We start from the raw sequence: 22506 nt of genomic DNA, 5'->3' as shown, positions 1-22506 counted from the left end.
ATAAGGAATGTAGCTCTGCTTAGTGGCTTTCCATTTGTTTTCTGCACTGTGCTACGGAACTTCACTGAAACAGGAAAAACAGACAGAAACACACTTCTGCCTCAATTTTATTGCTTATAACAAAAAGAACCCTCATGGTGAGGCAGTGTCTAAGAGAGCTGGGAAGAAACTAGTAAAGATTCTGACTCATAGCTTTGTGTCAGAAATAAAAGGTGGCTGAGCTGCCACCTGTAATTTCCATCAGCACTCTATAGGGAAGAAACAATGTTCAAAACTGAAGTGAGTGCTTGCTCTTATTTAGCTATGCCAGTGTTTCAGCATACCCTGCCTAGAAAAAATTCAAGCAGAATTTGCATTTACCTTGTTTTTAGGTCTCTATTGTATTTCTGGTGAGGAGAGAGTGCTGTGAAGCACTTGCAGTATGGAAGGCAGGGCTGAGGGGAAAACCTTTGCCTTTATGCATGGAAAATTGGAATGTGTTTTTATTTTGACCTGGAACAACAAACTGTTCCTTGTCTTTCTACAAGTTGAGAAAATATTCGTGTTTTCAGGGATTGTTCCTGTTTTGAACTATTTTTTCAATAGGGAAGTGCTATAATGGGGCACACAGTAAATACCTTTTTTAATATTTCATGTGGTGCAGTATCGGGTCATTGCCAGCATAGATATCAAAATAGATACGGAGTTCTTGGCATTTATTCCTCACGAGTATTATTTCTTCAATGTAGTTTCTCTCAATTTCATGGAATCATCACACATTACAAAATTGGAGCCCTGTGTATGAATATCATAGACCATGAGCTGAAGAGACATGAGCTTTGGCAGGAAGAACTTGCTAAAAAGAAGAAAGCTGATATCCTTTTGATGTTCTGGCATAGCTTGATGGCTTCTGACTTGTCTTGACAAGTGTTGTTGGGTTATACAAGATGAGTATACAGCACCTTCTGTAAAAGCAGTAGAATTTACTAGAAAGTGCAAAATACAACTGCAGATATGAAAAAGCCCAAGAATGACGAGTTTGGGATGCTGAAGCTACTAAAGCAACACAAGAAAAAAATGCTGTATTTTATCAGTAGTATGTCTTAGAACAGATGTGCTGCTTATTAGGGTGTATTATATCCTGGCCTAGAAGGAGAGAAGAATCATAGCCTGGATTACAGGTGTACCAAGCTGTTGCTGAAGTAGAGTCTTGACACTGGGTATTCCATAGATCTCTTGCTTTTAACTAGTGATTGAGTAACAATTTTGAGGACAATTGTCATCTAGCCTGTATAACTTTTCTCTGAACTCCTTAACTTCTGCAATTCACTTGATGAAGATCCTGAAAATCAAACTCTGAAAAAGGACTATGAGAAAACTTACAAAAAATACAAAGGGCTGGTTGTCAAGCAGGAACAGCTGCTGAGAGGTACCAAATCCAAGTAGCAAATTATTTTGTTGTTGGTAAATGTGGCTGAGGGATTCCATTTGATTCTTGTTATAACCAGGATGTCTTAAACATACTGAATGTGTGGATGAATATGGAAGAGTGTTGCCAAAGAATAGGGAGAAGACAAGTACTCAATCAGATTGTTTGACACTATTAATAATTTTAAAAGCCGTTTGTCAGAAGAAGAAGAGCGAAAGTGATCCACTTTGCTTTGCTCATGATGTGGGTTTGGGAGGATTTGGGTATTTGGGTTTTTTGACTTTGCCTAACTTAGCTTCTGTCTGACTCATTGATTAGATTTCATTCTATCTCAGTTTCTGTACTAAAATACACTTAATTTTAGACTGAAATTATCTGAGTGGCAAACCTTTCCTGAGAGGGGCTTTTTAATGGTTCCTGTTGGAATTGAAATTTGAAAAAATACATACCACACAACATGAAAAGCTTCTAGTGATCATAATTTTAGGTTTTTTTTCAAAGCCATGATTAGAATTAATCTTCTTAATGCTTTTTAAAGAGGAATAAAAAACGTTCACAGGCAGTTGCCTTCAAAATGCATTGAAAAGGGAGCATAATGCTTCTGAAAGTCTTGTCTTCAGCACTTAGAGTGTATATAGAGACTTGTTTAGTTGTGTTGGTTTTGATCTGTTGGTATGATTTGTTAGTTGCGATTTACCTGCTCCTGAACCTTGCTGAGGATACTCGCATTGAGCTGAAAATGAGAAACAAGAACATTGTCCACATGTTGGTGAAAGCACTGGACCGGGATAATTTTGAGCTGCTTATCCTTGTTGTAACCTTCCTGAAGAAACTCAGCATTTTCATGGAGAACAAAAATGATATGGTGAGGCTTGTAGCACTCTACTGCATTGCTGGAAAGGTTGGAGTTCTGAAAACTTTGTGTGGTTGGAGGGAAGAGGGAGACACTAAGTATCTCTAGCTGTAATTATCCTGTTTTGTTACAAGTAAAATGAGTAGAAGAAAAGAAGCACAAGATCCAGTTGTAACCTACTGCAAACATTTCTGAGGAGCTGTCATCCCCAACAGAGAGTATGATCCTGCTGCTGTTAGCTCCTAAGAACTGGAGGCAGTTATTCTTCATAAGCTTTTTTTTTTTGTTGAAGTCTTACACTTTTGAAATTGTAACGTATTTTTTTTTATGACTTCAAGCTCTAGTCAAGTATCTCCTTTACGGATCTTTTAATAGATGCTTGACTTCACCTTTGTGCCTTTATTACAATTTATTAGATGAAAATGATACATTTTCCTTATCCAAGAGGTAATCTGAGATCCATGGTACACATAGATTGTGAGATGAAAAGATCTGTGTAAAAGCAGTAGTGAATTAATTGGACCTTTGCATGCGTGTACACTGAACACTGCAGACAAGAAGTATCTCCCTTATTTATATATGGTACTTGGTTAGGAAAATAAGAATTAGGTCTACAGCCCACTGATTTGCTGGCACACTTTCCCCATTCCATCTGATGTAGTGGAAAGACAAATGAAACAAAGTTGTTAAATTGATTTTATTTCAGAGTGTTCTAACACTGAAAGTGTTGGTCTGCTTCAGGTCAGCTGTCTGAGCATTCCTTACTGATAATAAAGATGATACTTTTTTTTCCATGGTATTATTAAGGAAAGCTACCAGTGAATAAGAAGGTGTTCTGATATTTATATTGGGCAATAATACAGAAGTGTCAAAGGCAAAATGAACAAAGATTAGTTGTGCAGCACCTGATTCTAGGTAAAACTGAACAATCCATATGTATTTATAGCAAATTCTTCCCTTGGCTATTCAAGGACCATATTAAATTCAAGGCAGTGAGATGGGAGTTCTTTCTATCATGATTGTTTCTGATCAAAGCCGTCCAGTCAGTTGTTTGATTTTTGCACTGTGCTGTGTGGGGAGAGCTGTAGTTTCTTTTCTTAGTATTCATTCAGTGTCTATTTATAACCAAACTAGTAATATACGTGGAGAAGTCTCAAGAATGCCAAGTAATTTTATGTGCCTCCTTCTGGCCAAAGAAGGATCTGGGAAACAAAAAAAATGAATGCATTTAAAAGATTATGTCAAATAAAAGCACAGAAATGTTGTTTAAAACATGGTAAAAATGTTCTGAAGTCTTGCCAGTCAATGTTCAGACGTGTTTTCTGGCTGGTAAAGTGAACGTGATCTCAGGAACTGATACCACTTCTCAGTTCCTGGATTCCAATTTTTAATTTGAAAGTGATACATGTTTCAAGATGACTTTCATGCTTTTATTAAATGAACATACCGGATGGCATGCCTCTTCTTAGAGCACATGCACACTTCTGTCTAGGGGTTCATTTGAAATTCATAATGAAAGGTCTCAAAGTCTTTTTGGATGCCAGTTTTCTGTCTTTCTTGGTTGGATCTGTCTTTGACTCTACTGGCAGTTGCTGCAGGATTGCTTGTGTTTAAGTTTAAATGAGTTTGCTCACCCCAATCTAGTTTTGCAAGTGATGTCTTCACCACATTCCTGCAGTATTCCAACTGTGAGGAATGTTTCCAAGACATCTGAACTTTTTGGTTCAAAATCTTTTTTAATCAATGTTTCCCAGTAACCTAGTCTAGAAGACTTCAACCACAAAGGCATAAGCAGAACTACTTCAGATGAAAATGCATTAACAGTCACTATTATGGCTACAAATTGGATATTGAAGCCAAAGTAAGTTTGGGTGGATTATGGATTTTTTTTTTCTTGAAATACAGGTTGAAATGGATATTATTGAAAAACTTGTGAAAATGGTACCATGTGAACATGAAGACCTGCTGAATATCACTCTTCGACTCTTACTAAATCTCTCCTTTGATACAGGCCTGAGAAGTAAAATGGTCCATGTTGGTTTGCTTCCCAAACTCACTGCACTCCTGGGTATGTTTTCTTTTGGTCTTACACAGACATTTCAGCAGGGACAGTGGAGCTGTTTGCATCATGATATGATGTGCCTAAAAGTTGCTGTGTTCTTTTGTCTTTGCCACTTCCTCACTACTCCCAGCTTCTCAGCATTTACATCATCTTGTCACACACAGGTTTAAACAGAAGTTTAGAAGGTTTCCAGTAGATTTATTTCTAGGTTATCCTAAACTGTAGAATGAATCTTCCAGTCTTTAAAATTACTTCAATATCTACCTGAAAACCATGTGAGTTGACACATGAATGATGTTTGTAGTTCTGGGGGAGCACCTAGGAAAAATAGCCAGCAACTTCACAGAGCCTAGCTGATGGAGGTACAAACTATATGTATATATATATATATTTATTTTTAATGAAGTTTGATATACCTGCTGGCTCTTGTAACTTGTCTAGCCAGATCAGAAATCTCCCAATTTTGTTAGTTTTAAGTCTAGGCAGTACTGATTTCTGTACTTACAGTTTGGGAATCTTGTGTTAAGATCATGCAAATACATCAGTTACAAGTGAAACTTTTTGTTGTCTCTAGGGGAAAGCCATGGAAACAATAAGGAGTTTGTAAAAAGCAGAGAATTGTTCTATTTGATCATTGTTGTATGCTGGAGTTCTGAGGAGGGATTTTTATTGCTTTTTGTGTGTTCTTTGGCTGATACTACCTGGAGGCTGCTCTGCTAGATACACTAAAGGTTTAGCAGGTTTTGGCTCTAAGGATTGCTGAGTGGGAATAGAGGATCTTGTCTTGTGTGAGTCACTGATGTAAGACATTGCTAGAGTCTTCTGACATACGTTGACTTTGGGATGTGCTAAATCCAGTGCAGATGGTGCGTCCAGATAATGGCTGGAGCAAGGGCAGTGCAGTGGTGAATCTGAGCTTTCTCCTCTAGCTTTGTAGTCTCTTAGGATTGTGTGTCTCCTTAATTCTTCTTCAACCTCAACATGGCCTTATTGCTGTTTAGTTAATACCATAAAAACTTACAGTGCTTTGGAAGCCTTAATCCTGTTGGTGATTATTATATAACAGCTACCTGATGTATCCTGAAATGACATCACCTCTTTTTATGCTTTCTATCCCACAACCACATTTGCACTGGTCTGAGCTAGGACGATGAAAATTGGCATTTGAAATCCCTCTTCTTTATCTTTTTATCCTCAAGACAATGTTATTTGGTAGTAAAGTGAACTGAGAAGTGGAAGCTGATGAGGAAATATCTTTTCTCTTGTTTGAGAGAAGGTCTGGTTAGTTAGTTTGATTCAGCTTTGGTTGTAAGCTTTCTGGAGCAGGAACTCTTCCCTTTTGCTCATACTGCAGATAATGCTATGATCTAAGGGAGGCTTCTGGGGGATTGTCACCCCAGACAATGGCACAACAAATATCACTGAAGTCCCTGCTCCCAGAAATTCCCCATTTAATTAGAGTCAGACTGAACTCACCAGTTAAATATCTGCTTTCTAGTGTCTGTTTCTAACGTGGAGAGGAAAATTGCTTTTCAAATGCCATTCTCTTAGAGTTGTAACTAGGCCTGTGTGGAGGCTGTTTAGCTCAGAAGAACTGGTTGCTAAAATTGGAGTCTGTTCCTGAAGTGGCTGTTAGGGTAATCTACTGCAAGTCCTGCTGGTACTTCCAGAATATTTACTGTGTGTTTCTTTTCTCATCTTGGAAGTATTCAACCATTTTATTCTCTTTTTTCTGAATTTTTTTTTTCATAGAGGCATGTGCTGTTTGCCCTTGCTTCTCCCCCTAGAATTGGTTGATACTTACGTTTGGTGTGCTAACGAGAAAATCTAGGTAGAAATATTGTCTATTACTTGTTTCTTTAAGCCATTGCTGTGATTTGTGAGACTCTTCTTGGTATGGTAATTCAAGCAATTCTCAAATGCATCACTTGGCGTATCCTATCTGAGAGAAGTCTGCAACCTGAATAATAAAACAGCAATGTGCCGGATGCCCCATTTATACAGGTTATTTGGGTATTAAACACACATTATTCAAGTCAGTACCCTTCAGTTTACATTTGCAGGTCATCTCCAAGTGCTAACACAGCACAAGAGCTGTTGACAAGTCCCAGTACAACTCCTAATGTCAAGAGGTCAAGTGTGCTGACTCAGCCTCCTGAAATTAAGCATTTGTGCATGCTGGGCCTCTGGGTCTTTAGCATGGGGTTTGAGATGAGTATAAATTAAGTGTAGTAGGTGTTTAAGGAGAGAGTTGAGATTGCAAAGAATTAAAGGATTTGTTAGGCAGTGGTTTAGGGCTGAGCATGGAGGTGGATGCAGTCTTCAGTTCTGGAAGATGTGCTGCTTTCCCAAGGGACACTTAACTGGGAGCAGGAAGGCTCTAAATGTAGGTAGTGGGGATGAAGCAGTGGGGATGGTCTGAATGAAGCAGTGGGGATGGTCTGGCTTCAGCTGAGCTCTCGGGAATGGAATAAGTATGCCATGGGTGTAATGGAGGACGACCATCTTCTTTCTTTCCATTGCACTCCAGAGTGTTGAAGCTGCTGTTGAAAGCATGGACATGAGAAATTCTGCTGAAGTCTCTGTTTCCATTTTAATTAGCTTTTCCTTTTTAATGGTGCCAGTGCCTGCTTCCCCATGTAGCTGTGCCAGTCAGCACCACTTGCTCATTTTCGTGGCCTCTCTTCACAAGTCTCAAGTATTGTATATGACAAGACTCCTCTTGCTCCCTGCAGGCACCCAAATTAATCAACTACAGCTGATCTTTGTTATACTGCAACTCTCGAAGAGCTGTGTGCTGCTGAGGGAAGTTTGGCTTCAGACTTGAGATCTGAAGCTGAAGCAGAGCTGTGGAGGCCTGTAAGATACAGTCTGCTGTATTCAGGTTTTTCTATATATAAGATGGTTGAGGAGCTATGAAAAGAGATTTTGTTGCTTTGTGTGACTTCCGTCCTTTAAGAAAACCTTTTAAATGTTGAATCACCCAGGCCCTGCAAAGAATGTCTTTTGCAGTGTGGCTTTGTTTTAATACTTAGAAATTTTGTTTAGAGTGATCTTTCCTTTCTGTGCCAATATGTGTGAAGTAGGACTTCAGTTGCCTAAGGTGAGAATTCATGTGACTTCACCAAGTGGTTTAAACTAGATGTTTGCCTGAAATGTGGAAAACACAGGTTCAGTGTCTTCCAGGCATCTCCTTGGAAGGAGAGACCAAAGCAGCCTGCTACACACTACTCTGTGGAGGTTTGCTTCACTCTTAGGGTTCTCTCATTGTGCATGGCACAATTCAAGGGAAGTGGAGTAGAGGAGTGACTTGCTTCAAATATGGTAGAGTTTAGAAAGGGAGAAAGATAGAGCTGAACTTAAAAACAGGATATAAATCTGTTTTCTTAATCCCTGGAAATGCTCTTCCACTGTTGGACATAAGGGAAATGTTACCCTTTTTCATAATTCTTCCCCTGGCTGTGTGATTGGCTTATAAAGTAAATGCCCTGGCAGCAAACAGAAGAAAACATTGTCTACAAGGAAGAATAAAAACCCCTCACTTTTTGTTTGGACCAGATCCATTTTGTTTTTCAGTTAAGTGGCCAAACCAAATACAAAATTTTTAGTGTAGCTCTCTTAAATACAGGCACAGCTTGTGATTCATATTCTTCTAATAAGGGTGCTATTTTATGCTGTGTCTGAGTTGTTTCTTAGCCTTTGTGAAGTGAAACAAATAGTTCCCCATTTGCCATGAGAACAGCAGGCAGTTTGTACAGCAGAGCCAGCTGAGTGCTGCTGTGGGGGTTATGGCAGCCTGCAAACCTCATGGTGAACCCCTGTTCAGAAGCAGCTCATGGCAGCATCCCCGTATGGTGGGCAGTACTGACATTCCTGGGTCCTCCCATCAGTTAGTTATCCCTCTCTAAGTATGCAAATTACAGGGAATGTTGCAAAAGCTGTTACAGTGGGAACTGTTGCTGCTTAAAGGGTAAAAGGAGTAGGTCTGGCTCCATGCAGGGAACATTTTTTTTATGATGTGTGTGCTCATCTCCCAGAGCTGCTGGACAGTTCTTAGGTGTACTAAATACATATTGTCTTGAAATGCCGTTTTCTTTTCCCCAGTGCAAGCCATGCTGAAAGAATAAAACTCCATTATGCTTGGAAGTCAGGCTTAAGTATCTCTTTGGTTGCCTGCAATTACTGTCCGCTTTTAAAAATTGAAGGCTGATTGAATACAGATACTGGTGAGCTAAAAAATGGGTGGGTCACAAAACAGGACCAGTTGCAAATCAGGCCCAAATGGAACATGGAGTGCAGAAGGGTTGTGCATACAACTGCAAAAGTGCCACACAGTGCCAAGATGGTCAATCTCAAAATGATTTTAGGTGGTGAGGAACATCCTGGGTTATGTTTTCCAGCACATATTACAGTGGCTGAAAGCATTTTGGCTTTGTGGATTTGTGTTCAGCCAAGCAGACGAGCATTTGTTACACAGCACTCTGAAATACAGTGTGGGCAGCCCCAGGCAGCAACGCTGTGGTTTTGCCAGTCACAGATTGTGCCTAGCCTCTCTGCCTTATTGATGTGAGCATCCTGGCACGATGCTCTTAATTTCTTGGTGTTCTAAGACTTAATATCAGCACATTGAGAAGCAGTAGCCACCTAATCTTGAATAAAAATTCAAGGGCTGTGCAATGGTTTGCAAACTTCAAAGTAATTTAGACTTCTCTGACTTGTTGATTTAAGCTGGAGAAGCCAGAGCAGAAAGTAGCACTGACAGTCTGATTTAGTCCTCAGTGAAGAGCCTGTCTTTACTGGATTCATTGATAAATTTTTTTCTGGGAACTGCTGAAATTCCTCTGATATTTTTCCATTCTTTACAAGTTGGGTTTAATGAGCAATCAAAGAATTGCCAAACAGTTGTATGTTGGGCTTCTTAACAATCAAGTCTTGATATGGTATGCAGCCAAGCTGGATTACATGGTGACTGCTGTTTAAAAAGCCAAGTAGTACTTTGCTCTCTAATTAACAGAGTGCTGTGGGTTTTTAATGCTCTATTCCTTTTATGAAAGTTTCTTTTAAGAAGGCTTAAAGTAGATGTGCTCTCTTTATGAGTTCACTTAGCCTTTTTGTAATGAATTTATTATGGAGCTTCACACATCTGTTGAAAAATGGAGCTTCTTATAGGCTACTGCAGTGTTTTTTCTGACTTTAATAGGCCTCGTTTATCCTATAAAGAAACATACATTTTCTTACCTGATCAAGTGAGCAAACAATAAGGGTCAGATGTGGCAAAGACCTAACAAAAAGCACATGTCCAGCCATCAGGGTGAGGTGAAGTCATATTGGGATTGCTTGAAGTTATTAATGGCAGTAAAATTTATGCTTCCTCCTGTTTTCCCAATTAAATTGAGAAACCTTTTTTTTCCTAAGGTGGCTCTGCAGCAGCTGGTTCCAATACTACTTGTGTGAATGTTGCCTGGGGTGTCTCCATTCCTTTATAGTAAAGGCTGGCTGAAGCACATTAAGTAACAGTTCAACTACAGGGACCAGTCTGTTGGAAAGCAGTAATTATTAAGGGATTTATTTTAATGGTAGTGTTTTTATCATTTGTGGTGAGTATGGCCAAGGCTTAAAAAAAAAAAGAAAAACCCTCAACAACAAACAAGAAGAACCACGACACAAAAAAACCCGCAAACCAAAACCATCTCTTTAACATTCATGTTCAAAATCCTTATTAGAAGTGCAGATAGACCTAAGCATATCTGAGTGACTTAAGGAGAGTGTTGGGTGCACAGTGTGTCTTAGAACCCAGCACTTAAATTTAGATACCTTGAATGTGGATCAGACACCAAACTTTAAAGAAAAATTGACTTCTCATTTTGAGAAATGTAGAACTCAATGTAGAGACTCGTCAGTGTCAGGTGAGTGACAGCTCATTGCTGTGGTGTGCTGGTCACAAGGGCATGTGTGTATTTAGCTGTGTTACTGGCTTTTTTAGTAAAGAGGATAACTTTGTTGTGACAAACTAACTTCGTGTGTGTTGACTGAAAATAGAAATGTTCATGGCAGCAGCAAGGACAGGAGTGGAGAGATGGGGGAACTGAGCTGGTGGAAAGTCACTGAACTGATGCAGGGAAAGGATCCCCTGAGCCAGTATTTCTGTTGTGGAGCTTACAGTATGTGACTGATAATTCAATGCTTGCAATGGTTTCTTAGCTTATTGCAAGAGCAATACTTAACAGTGAAAAGTAAATCTAATCTTCTGCTGAACTGTTGACATCTGAAAGCTTTACAGAGCTTAACTTAGATGCCTGAAGCATGACAGAACACAAACAACTAGTTCCAGTTTCTTGGAAAAATCTTCATAAAGAAGGGGTGGGGCACTTCTGTAATCTTCCTGATCTATGGTAACATCATCATAAAGCCTCTATGAGGGTCGGGGTGGAAGAGAGGAGCACCTTTTCTAGAGCTGTTGTGAAAGCTGCTCACAGAGCAGTGGCCTCAAAGGACTGCGTGGAACAATTTTGCTGCTGGAGTAGTCCTAGAGATCCCGAGGATTTTGCAAGTTTGGATGTAAGGGAGAAGGTTACACTCTGCTTTCCCTCAAGACTTGTGGAAACATCTTAACTCACAAGTTTGTTCTTTACTTAAGAGTTTCTCAAATTATTGTTGAAGTCTAGGAGACCAACTGTAGATTTCCATGTCTGCAGTTGCTGAGGTGAGAAATGCTTTGTCAGTTGATAATATTCTCTTCAAACCGTTTTAAATTGGTGCTTGAATAATATGGAGCTCAATTCTTACTATCTAGAAGACTCAAAAGCTCAACCATTATTTAACCCCACTTTTTGGGCTTAGTAGATTTGAACGTCAGCTTTGTACTTCAGCATCTTCAAAACGCTGGTAAAACCAGTTTCCATTTCAAAGTGGTGAATCATCCCTTTCTCAAGGCAAGAGGCAGCATCCTGCATTGGGTTTATTCCTTCTTCAAGCAGGAGCATGTTGGAATACAGCTGCACCATCCATTCAGAGCTGAGCTGCTCTGCTGTGGAGCCAGGAACACAGAAAACCTCCACCTATTTCCTTTCCCACTGAATTCCAAGCAGATTAGAAGGGTGTGTTTCAATCAGAACAGTCTCAATATTTTCTAGGAATTTTAATTGGCACAATTGATGTACTTTAATGAAATATAATGCAGAAATGGCAAAAATTCTGCATGTCCTGTACATTTCCATTTAATCTATGTAGCTTGGTGGAGACTTCTAGAAGAAGAGCTTTGCTTGGAATTTTTTCCACCTACTTTGGAAGTGTCTGTTTTCTTGGTTTGAATCAGACTAAGAACCTTTTCTGATTCCTACTTTCTAGTAATAAGGAACACTAGTTAACTCTTTTTTCTATCTCTTGCTTTCTTTCCTGGTCATAGCCTAACCCAAAGCAATATTTTTGTGGAGAGAAGTAGCTTTACCTTCTACTTTCAGGGATAATCCTATCGCCTCTTGATTTCTCTCTAATCTGAACTTTCAGTTGATTTCTCTCTGCTTTGTGAAGTATATTGGATATTGCAATTAATCAGCTTCCAGTTTCTGTGTGAAGTCACGTGAGTTCAAGTATGATTGGTTATAGCCCATCCTAAGGAACAAAAATGAGGTATGTTTTGCTGTAGGAAGACAAGCCTCAAAAAAGGACACACCTAAATATGGCAGTGTGTTAATTACCCAGTGGCTGTGCTGTGTTGTCTTTCTGAGTGGCAGTGCTGCAGTGAGGTGGTTACTGAATGTTTTTCAGTCTGTATTGCATGGAATTTAGGCAAAGAAGTGGAGCCTGAGACTCCAGACATGCAGCTTCATTTTGTCCTGTGTTGCAACATTAAATAACTCAAATTAGTCAGTTTTTAGTCCTTTAGGATTCATCACTATAGTTCTTTCTTGGTTTCCTAGAAAAAAAATTGTAGCCAGGTTTCAGATGTGGCATATACTGAGTTCTTTGGGTGAAGGGGAAAAAAACTTCAGAAAACTAAACCCCAAACCCAACCATGGCAACACTGAGATTTTAAATTAGGCTTATGGTACGAAGCCAGTTTCAAATAACATAAAGGTGGCACAAGAGGGGTCATTAGTATGTAATTACTATCATAATGTTTTATTTACAATGTCTAGTCTCCTTGAGTCTGAGCAGATTTGAAAATTCTTTCAGGTTCTCCTGATAAAATAAACTGATATATCCAATATGATTTATATTTACATATGTAAATCAAACCAATATGTGTCTAAAGCACACATGGACTAACTTTGTCCAGCTGTTTCAGAGCTGGTTGTGAGGAATGATATGGGATAGAGGTAAATGGAGATACCTTTCTATAATTTTTTTCCTAAAATCACTGCTAATTAGGATACATTTGAATAAACTCTTGGTTAAGCTGTTTTCTGACATTAGGGTGAGGCAGTACATAGATCTGATACTCAGTTTGTGGCATTCCTATTAATGTAGATTTCTTACTTGCCTAATTCTGCAGCAGATCATGTTAGGGTGTTAGAGTTTGAAAGTGAAATAAAGATTCACTCTGCCATTTTAACAGGTATTTATCTTCATTTGTGTTCTGGTTTTGATTTAGTGGTGTTAATGTTTTGCACATGGGTGGGATAGGGCATATTTCATACCTATTGTGGAGACATTGATGGTTCCACTAGAAATGGTAGCTATTTGATTTACTGATAGTGTTATATTGAATAATTTAGTCCATAATTTATATTCTCATTTTTACTTTAGCATTTGAAAACTGAATGCTGTTGCTGCAACTGAGACTGGCAATTCAGTTTTACAGCTCTAGGGTTTCTCTTTTTGTCATGGAGCTAATGGATGATTTTTTATTTTAAGCTCACAAAGTGAACCAAAATGTAGGCCTGATCTTGTGATCAAGAAACCCTTTTTTTTTCTTTAGCTTCTGCTACTAATACCATTTAAATCTTTAACCATAGTAAGAACAAAACATGGAATTCAGGCATTGGTCCCCAGAACTGGCACATGGCTTCTTATTAATGTTCAAAGGCTAAAAATCTGAAGCCATTTTGAACTCAGAACCCATCATGTATTTATTTCCCTCTCTAATTTGCAGAAAACTAGTTGTGAAAACAGCCCCAGGGACCTGATATTTTTCCATCCCATCTGCTCCAGCTGAATTACAGCTGCAAAAAAAAAAAAAAAAAATCTAAGTATTGTTTCTATAAACTGTTGAGTGTATTTTATAACACAATAATTCCCACAAAATCAGTAACTGCAGTTAATGACTGGTTTGTTAAGGCATTAACTGCACTCAGCTGGGAATGATCAATTTCTCAGGAATGGCAGTATAAGAACTAAGGCTAATTCAGTTACACTTTCAAATAATTATTTGCTTAATTAATGGTAGATTCTTGTGGAAATCCTATCAAAGTGCTCATGACTCCCACATTTAATATCCAATGAGTTCATTATGATTCATGTTTTATTGCCATAAATACCAGAAGAATCCATAATGACTAGGCCATTATTTTCCAGGGCTGCCCTTACTGCTTTAGGCCGTTTGGCTATTCCACCTTCAGTCATAAAAACCTTGATGCTCAAAACTATCAGCATTTGTAGGCCACAATTTTCTGGCACCCCACCAGAACTTTGGTGATTTTTATGAACATGTTTGGCAGAGATCTGGTTTTTCTTTCTTGTCTTGCTTTTTCTAGTTAGGGCAATAATTGATGCCTACTGTATGCAGTCATAAGGAAGTCTTCCTTGCAATGTCTGCTTTTTCACGTGTGGCCTTCAGCAGTGGTCAAAAATAGCAAAAAGGTATCACTTGCATGCATTGGAAAGCTGTTTTCCAGCCAGGTGCTGGGCAGGGTTTGAAATTTTTACAGCCAAGTCTTTATGCAATGCTTGACTCAGGGTTAATTCATTAGCATTCAGATGAGTAGAAAATAATTAGAAAAAGGAAGCTTGGTACTGACATATTGAAGTAATAGTTAACAGATGCCAGTTTATATTTTTGGAAGGGAAGTACCAATGTAAAAAGATGAGAATTGGCTTGGTAGGTTTGTCAGTCTTCTGTCACTTCTTACACTTTTGTGTAACCTTCAGCCTGGAGGTGATGCTTGGTGTTCAAAGTTCTTTAACTGTTTTATCTGTTCTCTTCCTAATCTTCAACAAACTGGTTTTGCCTGGTCTCCAGTCAACTTTCCAACAGGGTGTATCCTTCCCAGCTGAGCACAAGATGAACGGTTTGTGTTAAATCATGTGCTTAGAAACAGCCACCTTCTCTTGATTTTCCTGGAATGTTTTGACTCTTTGGATCAGGAGTTGCTGCTGTTTTGCGTGAGAACTGAAAAAGTCAGAAGGTTCTGCTTTTCCTTCACCAAAGTGCCTCCATAGGGAAAGCAAAGCAGTGAAACTTGCAGACATCAGACTGAAATTTCTTCCTTTCTGGGAAATTAAAATCAAATTAAAATGCATACACCATTAAAATCTTAAAAGGTGGGTTAGTTGCAAGCTGTTTTCTTTTAGTTTATTCTGTAGTTTACTTTTCTCATCAAGTTAATAGAATTCACTTGTTTTACTCACAATTGAAAAGTACTTCCTTGCTGAGGCTGTGCAAGATGTGTCTCTGATTTAAATGCTTTAAACCCTTCTCTGTTCCCCCTATTGACAATAGGATGGGGGAATTCAGGGAAAATTGGTCAGATAACTGCACAGCAAGGAGGAATTTAAATTCAGTTCTTCTCTTTGAAACTGTAGCTGTCTTTGCCTTTTGTGTGTCACGAGATCTACTTTATGGAACATACTTTTGGAGAATGATTTAAGTGCCACTCGTTAAAAACCAGCTCTTAGGAGTTCATTGAGATAAAATAAGTTTATTTGAATTCCAGATAGTCTTCACACTTCAGGTTGAGTATCTGGGGATTTTTGATTATTTTTGGTAGTTTTGAAACCAAGGTAGTGCTGTCATTTAGCACTGATAGCAAAGGTGATGTTCAGGCATCAGAAAGGTTATTGTGACCAGCTGGACCTTTGAAAAAAAGGGGTTAGAAAATCGTGCAGAGTTTCTTCTAAAAAAGAAAACAGAAGGCCTTTACTATTATATCAGCCTATTATAATTGAAAATAAGCCACTAATATTTCCAAATATCTGGAAGCTGGTAAGCTTACCAAATGTAAAACCGTACCTTAGCTGATGCTTTATGTTAGCGCAAATGAAACTTGCAAAAATGAGGGGGAAAAAAACCCATGAAGGACAGAGGTTAAACAGTAAAATTTAGCATCGTTCTTGTTAATGGTCTGCCAGTTCATATGTGCTGAAGCTCTGGTCTAACTTCATTCCAGTTTTTCTTGTTAGTGTTTTGGGCATCTTTTCTCTCTTTTATACTGCCCTACCTTTTACTTCACACACTGTTCCTGCATTATCCAGGTAAGTGTAATTGTAATTTGAGTCTTGTGTTTAAGTCCTGAATACAGGCATGGAGTGAAGTGTTAAGAGCAGTATAAACAGATTATTTTTTTTCCTTAGACCCATGAAATTTGGAGGAATAATTTATTCTGTAAACTTCTAAATTTGTATAGAAGTAGCCTTTACTTGTATGTGTGGGAAGTTTTTTTCATGTAATTATTGTTTTCACAGTGCTACTGCAAGTGAATAGGTAGGTAAGATGACCAGTAACAGGAGAAGCACTAAAGATAACACACACTTCATTTTGTTTGCTGGTACATTGTGTGCTTTTATTTTTGTAATCATCAGAATAGCTTTCACATTTGGGCATTATCCTTCCTCCAGCTGTTAAATGTATGGAAGATTATAATACCAGTTACGATTTTTTTGAGCAGCTAAGACTCTAGAAGGGTTTGAAAGGTCAGCTATGATTTTAGGTTAGACATGGCTAAGAATACTTCACTCACTTGTATGGCGACTGCCGGAGGGGTTTCACGGGTCTCTTTTGATAGTTCAGTTTTGAAAAAGGCTCATTCTTAGGATAAAGGCATCATATCCTTGCTGCTTAATGGAAATTCCAGCTCCCAGTGATGTATGCAGAAGGAAGGTTTCACTGTGTTGGTTGCTGTTTGACATCTTTTTGTTTGCCAAATTATTAGACAGGAATTTTCTGACTTAGCTTGAGTAGAAGGGGGGGGTGGGGTATTGCTGATGCATTGTGTAAGAACCGTGAATGAATTTTGAGTTGGTGACCTCCTTAACATCCTGGTTTAACTAACGTAAACATTCAAATGGTGGTTTTATCCCATATATAGCCAGTATCCTGCTCATATAGGGCTAGAGGAGAACTTGAGAATGCTCAGTCTGGGTTTGAGCAGTAAGTCAGAAACAAATTCATCTGTGTTGTTCTTAAGCAGTTGTATGTTTGTGTAAGATGATTTTATAGGACCTTTCGGTTAAATACTTCACACCCCACTCACATTAACTGCTCCAATTTTTCTTGAGAGTCTTCCTCTTTGGTAAATATTAATATGAAAATACACTCATGTAGTTTTTGATGTGTATGAAACACAAAGGCACTGATGGGATAATACTGTCATTTAGGATAGTAAAACAACAGTATGTGATTTGCTCGAAAGTCAGTGGATTCCTTCTACAACACCTCTTAGTAGTAGTTCTTATTTTTCTTTCTGGCGTTGGTACATTCTTTGTTATTTCACTTTGAGACAAGCTTGTTATTTCAATAGGTATATCCACAGCTAAATCTTAATTTTCTAGCTGGAAACTGATTAAGCCTTTCTCAGGATGGCCAGTCATTATCGAGCATTCCTTTCACAAAATATATTCCTTGCAAAGTGGGATTAAGAAAGTGTTTTGTGGTGCTGGGAAGAGGAAGGAATATTTACCATTGCCTTGGTTCCCTCTTTGCACTAATACGTCGTTCATTTGGCTAGGCCAGGCCAAGACCCTTTCACTAATGTGCCATTTCTGATTTAAATTTTCCTTCTATTAGCTAGGATTGTTCTGCTTTTCATTTTTCTCTTTTGAGTGTTTAACAACAGCTAAAAATACTTCTATTAATATATTTTTTTTCTCCTTGTAGGAAACGAAAATAACAAAAAAGTAGCGATTTGCATTCTGTATCACATAAGCATGGACGACTGCTTTAAATCGATGTTTGCATACACAGACTGTATCCCACAGGTATGTGATGAGCTGATAAAATCCATCTTCCCTTGTGCACTCAGTTCCTCGCTCATGGCAGAGCTCGCGCTGACACCCGCAGGTGACAAGGGGAACAGCCGCGGTGCTGCTCACAGTGAAGCACCTCGTCCTCAGGCAGGGATTGTTCTTCTGGGTTTTCATGGTCCCCAGCAAAAGCAGAGGTGACATGGTCTCTATCACTGCTGCTGACACTTGAGCTGCACCAATGAACTGCTGAAATTACAGGTGACCTGGTGGATTCCTACAGAAGATCAGGAATGCTTGAGAGAGATTAAAGCTTGTGCAGAGCAGGTCCTTAGGGAATGTAGTGGAAAGTATTTCCTTTGCAGTTTTAGAAGGCATTCTTTCCTGATCCCACTGGGCATCAAAATTGCAGTGTCTCCAATATTGCAGGATATGAACTGGAAACCAGCCAAGGAGGGTAACATTGCTACATGACAATTCCTTTTCCAACTGCAGGCATGTACAACAAGGGTGTCTTGATGACTGTGGAAGGCTCTTCACCGATCTTTCAGGCTGCATTTTGTTACTTAACTCATTGAATCAAGCACAGACAATATCATGGGGTTTGGGGTTTTGTTTGTATGTTAGGTTTTTTATGTGCATGTGTTTCATTGTTTCTTGTTGGTTTGGGGTTTTTTGTTTTATTCTAAAGTACTAAGTCTTCTCTTACTGGTCTTTTTCTTAGCCCTGGTGAGGCTGGAGTTGAGCAAGCCTGTGTTGCCTAAATGTAAAAGCTCTCTGGTAGCTTTTTCAGAATTGCACCATGGTATCTTCTTTCCTGCCAAATGTGTTTTTAACATCAAATTCTTCCAGAGTGGAAAGTAGTCATGGAAAGTTATCAGAATGTTTCTGGTCATTATGTCATGACAAAATCGGTGAAGTTTTTCCACATACAAGATAGTTTTGGATAATAGAGAGGGGAGAACTGGTGGGAATAACTCATATATGTCACAGAGCGGTCTTGTAAGCATCCTGCTAACTGTCTTTTCTACCACAAGAAGCAATTATTTGTTAAGGCATTTGCATAATATAAGGGACCTGATTTGTTCTGAGCAGTTACTGGCCAAACTCTAATTCCTGCAGCAGTGTCTCAGGACTTGCTTGTGATGTGCTTTCAGGGAATCTTGGTATGACTCTTGGACCCCCAGTGCTTACAGAGCTGTGTCCCAAGACTAGTGGAGCAGGAAACAAGTCTGCTGCCTTCACTGGGCTTTAGTGAAGTAAACAACAAAATTGGAAAGTAGCCTTGGCTACTATGGCTGTTGATGCTTCACAGGTCATGTCCACCAACAGTTCAAAAAGAAGTTGAGCAGCTAGAGCTTAAATTTTACTAATGAATATTCAAAATTGGGATGGTTATCAAGAAGACAGATAGAAAGCATTGGGAAGTGGATAAGGCATCAGGAAAAGAAAATTACTGTTTTAAAAGGACTCACTGCTATATAATTTTACCCAGGAAACCCCAAATCTCTTTTCAGTGGTGGTATAAACTTTGTCTGCATTTGTCTCTTTTTGAGGAAAGGTGTTCATCTAGACTGTCAAATACTCAATAATGAATGTTTAGCTGTTGTAGAAAGCGCTTGGAAAAATCAGCCCCCGGTAGTAATTCTGACTGCGTGAAGCGCTTGCCGAGGGCTCGCGCGTGCTGTCCCGGGTAAACATCCTTGTGGATTGCAGGAGTTAGTGGGTGCTACTCTAGTAACAGTTAAAAGCGAGTATTAACAGTTCATTCTTGTTTAGACCTCAGCAATGCGTGTTTTGTTTAAATAGGTGCAAATGCCATCCAGATGCTTATAAAAGCCTTTATTGGTAATAACCTGGCCAATCAAAGGGCATGGTTAGGCAGTGATGTCATGGTGATATTTAATATTATACCGCAGAGCGGTGTGCAAGGTTCTCCAAAGCTGCCCACATGTTTTCCACCACGGTTGTCCTGTTTGGCCCCTCTTTGATCTCTAAGCTTCTTTTCAGCTTAATGCTGGTAAACGTCCTCTCTTGACAGCCCCCTTTGCTCCTGTCCGCCATTATCTGCTGAAGTTCAGAAACCAGAGCATCACTTCAAACAGCAGAGTTGGGGAGTAGCCACTCAGGAGAGATTCCTGAGGCATGCAGTTCTGGCATAATCATTCAAAGATGTTGGAGCTAGGCTTGGGGAGGGGGTTGGACAGAGGTGTATGTGAACAGAGAGCTGTGGGGGTTGGCCTCTGGTCACTGGTAAATAAGTGAAGGCAGGTGCCAGAGAGTCTAGACACAGTGATTTCAGTCCTGGTCTGTGGTATCTGATACTCAATATGGGACTTGTCTGATTGAACACTACTGCCTCTTCATTGCACATGCTGCAGTCTTTTTACTGCCTTCCTGTTAAATCAGTAAAAGATGACAATGGACATAGTAAAAGCAGAACAAATTTAATTTTAATATTTCCTATTTGGCAGCAATTACTCTTCCTTTTGAAGTGGCACAAGAAGCAATCAAATTAAATGAAGACATAATGGGAAACATGGAACTCATATGAAACTATTATTTTAAAATTTGAACGGCTTTAATTGAAACTGGATATATTTTTTCTTTTTATAGAGAAGTAGTTCAGTAATTAACAGTGTAATCCGATCTTGTTAAACATTTAATTTCCACAGATTTTGTATTGTGTAAGTAATGAGAATGTTTCCCTTCAAATTATTTGAAGGGTTTTAAAAATCTGTTTTTAAAGGTTTTGTAACAGAAGAGTCGCAGGGGGTGACTTTTGAATGCTTGTGTTCAACTTGTTAAGTGGCAATTTTCTTCTCTGTTAATTCCCTCCTATGTGACTGTCAGGCTTAAGGATTTAATAAAGTAGAGATTTTATAAGTTCTTAAAACAAGCTAGAGAACTCTGCTTTTACCTTTTTAAGAAAGGGAGGAAGAAATCAATGATAGCTTTTAAATGAGTACGTGTAAGTCTCAGGAAAGACATAAATAGCTATGTTGTAATGTAGTTTTTTATTTGGGGTTTTTTTTGGGTCCATTTGGAATGACAGCCTTCTATCTGTCTGGAGTAAAATACTTTGGAGGGAATTCCTGCAATCCCATTGTTTCTTTTTATTTTCTCCTCTTTAAATGAACTCTTAACCTATTTTCTCTAGCTTTTGATGCATTACAAACTTGTCTTTCCACCAGGGGGCAAGCACGCAAATATTTAATGATTAGTTAATCATTGAAATTAATGATTTTTTGTTGCTTTCTTCTCCTCCCTCCCTTTCTGACACAAGCTGAGCAGCAGTTTTTGTACCTTATGTCCTCCTTAACTTTAGGTTTAGTTGTTTCCTCTTCCAGTAATCTCAGCTTTGTCGCCACACTGTTTTGCATTATAATCTAAACATGTCTTATGAACTGAGTGGGTTTTAGAAGCAAGCAGGGTGATGTCCCACAGCCCTGAAGTTGTGCAGCTTGTCTGCCAGGATTGGAACCAGAGGGAAAAGAAATGGGTTTATTTTAGTCATGGTCATCTATTCAAAATGCCATTTCAAAAACTGTTCCTATTGAACCAAATGAGCCCATATAACCAGCCTGTGATGTAATGGATAGTACAGGGCCAGGTGTGTAAAACGGTGGCAATCCATAGGTTATGAGCCTTAGGAATCACCTGGGAATTCACTGACGTTTGCTGAACAGTTTGAACAGGATTATAGGTGATTGTCTACTTACATTAATGTTACCAGAAGAATAGGGTTACTACTGAGGATTCTTTGGGATGTGGCAGTGTTCAGCTCTAGCTGGAAGCTGCAAAGATAAAGAGCAGTGCTGCAGATAAAAGCTAAACTACTAATCAGTGGAGTAACCTCACAGCAGAATAGAATTATTTTGCACTTGTTTGCACACGTTTAGAGTCATAATTCTATTAAACTACTGGGTATTAATCTGACTTTCTGTGGAACTAAGTTGTGGGGGTTTTTTCCTGTGTTAAATTCACCCAGGCTTTCAAAACAAATTTATCAATTCACAAGTACTAAAAACCACTAAAACAAAAATTTCAGTGGTAGCAATAAAATGTAACTATGCCAAGTTAATTAAAGGTGATGAGTGATTGCCATTTTTGGCACTTTATAAGGATGGTTATCCCTAAATAATGGAACTATCCATCTCATGCCCTGACCTTTGTAACTTCTACTGTTCCTGTAGAAATGCTGAATATTAATTTTTTTAAAAGGTACTGTAGTTGATATTATAACACTGCTTTTCTAATGCTTTGGAAAAATTAATGACCCAAGTGTGCTTGTGTGTCTTTGCAGTTAATGAAGATGCTTTTTGAATGTCCTGATGAGCGAGTTGACCTGGAACTTATTTCTTTCTGTATTAACCTTGCTGCCAACAAAAGAAATGTGCAGCTTATCTGTGAAGGTAACTGGACTGAGGTTTTAGTGGGGGTTTTGAGATGACAACAGTTTATACTTACATATGTAAATTATGTATATTTGAGTTATTTATAAAAGTATATATGTGTTTTTAAAAAATGAAATGCATGTGTTTGGATAATGATTGCAAGCAAATGGCCACATATCCTCACATTTGCTCTTGGCGGCAGGAATGATACTTGAGGGAGATGACCACACCCCTTGTACTTCCACACAGTCCTGAAAATAGGCTGATCACACTGCTGTGGGAAACTATGGCTGTATGGAGACATCAGGATTTTATTCTGCCTCATGCCTAAAATCCAGCTTTGGCTAATCGGTGTTTTACCTGCCAGTATCAAATGAATAGCAGTAATGTCTTTCAGTTGCATCTTTCCATTAATTTTTTTTTTTAATTGAGCTTCTTTCAGGTTCTAATATTTTGATTCATGGTCTAGATGGTTCTGCATTTCTTTCAGTAGCTCTGGATTGCTTTTAAAGTTTCATTATTTTCATACTAGCAGTTTTAAGTGAAACAATATTCCTCAGTAGCTCCAACTTTCACTTATGCTCAACAGTCTCCCTATGAACTACTGCAGTCAATTACTAGCCTTCAAAAGGGACAATTGCAATCAAGAGATTATGTGACCTGAAAT

General features: G+C 38.7%; 1 protein-coding gene across 2 annotated transcripts in view; it reads left to right on the top strand.

The window, feature by feature from the left end:
* Positions 1-22506, top strand: part of KIFAP3 (kinesin associated protein 3) — a 66729-nt gene that overhangs the window by 9170 nt on the left and 35053 nt on the right. For both annotated transcript variants that reach the window (XM_032118100.1, XM_032118099.1), the window contains exons 7-12: positions 729-853; positions 1310-1408; positions 2095-2273; positions 4167-4329; positions 17357-17457; positions 21749-21857. In XM_032118100.1, coding sequence (XP_031973991.1) covers positions 729-853; positions 1310-1408; positions 2095-2273; positions 4167-4329; positions 17357-17457; positions 21749-21857 — 776 coding nt within the window. The remainder of the gene's footprint in view (positions 1-728; positions 854-1309; positions 1409-2094; positions 2274-4166; positions 4330-17356; positions 17458-21748; positions 21858-22506) is intronic.

Source organism: Corvus moneduloides, chromosome 9, assembly GCF_009650955.1.
Source record: "Corvus moneduloides isolate bCorMon1 chromosome 9, bCorMon1.pri, whole genome shotgun sequence".
In the NCBI taxonomy this organism is placed as follows: domain Eukaryota; kingdom Metazoa; phylum Chordata; class Aves; order Passeriformes; family Corvidae; genus Corvus; species Corvus moneduloides.
The sequence above is the reverse complement of the archived record's forward strand: the minus strand, read 5'-3'. Positions and strand labels throughout refer to the sequence as shown.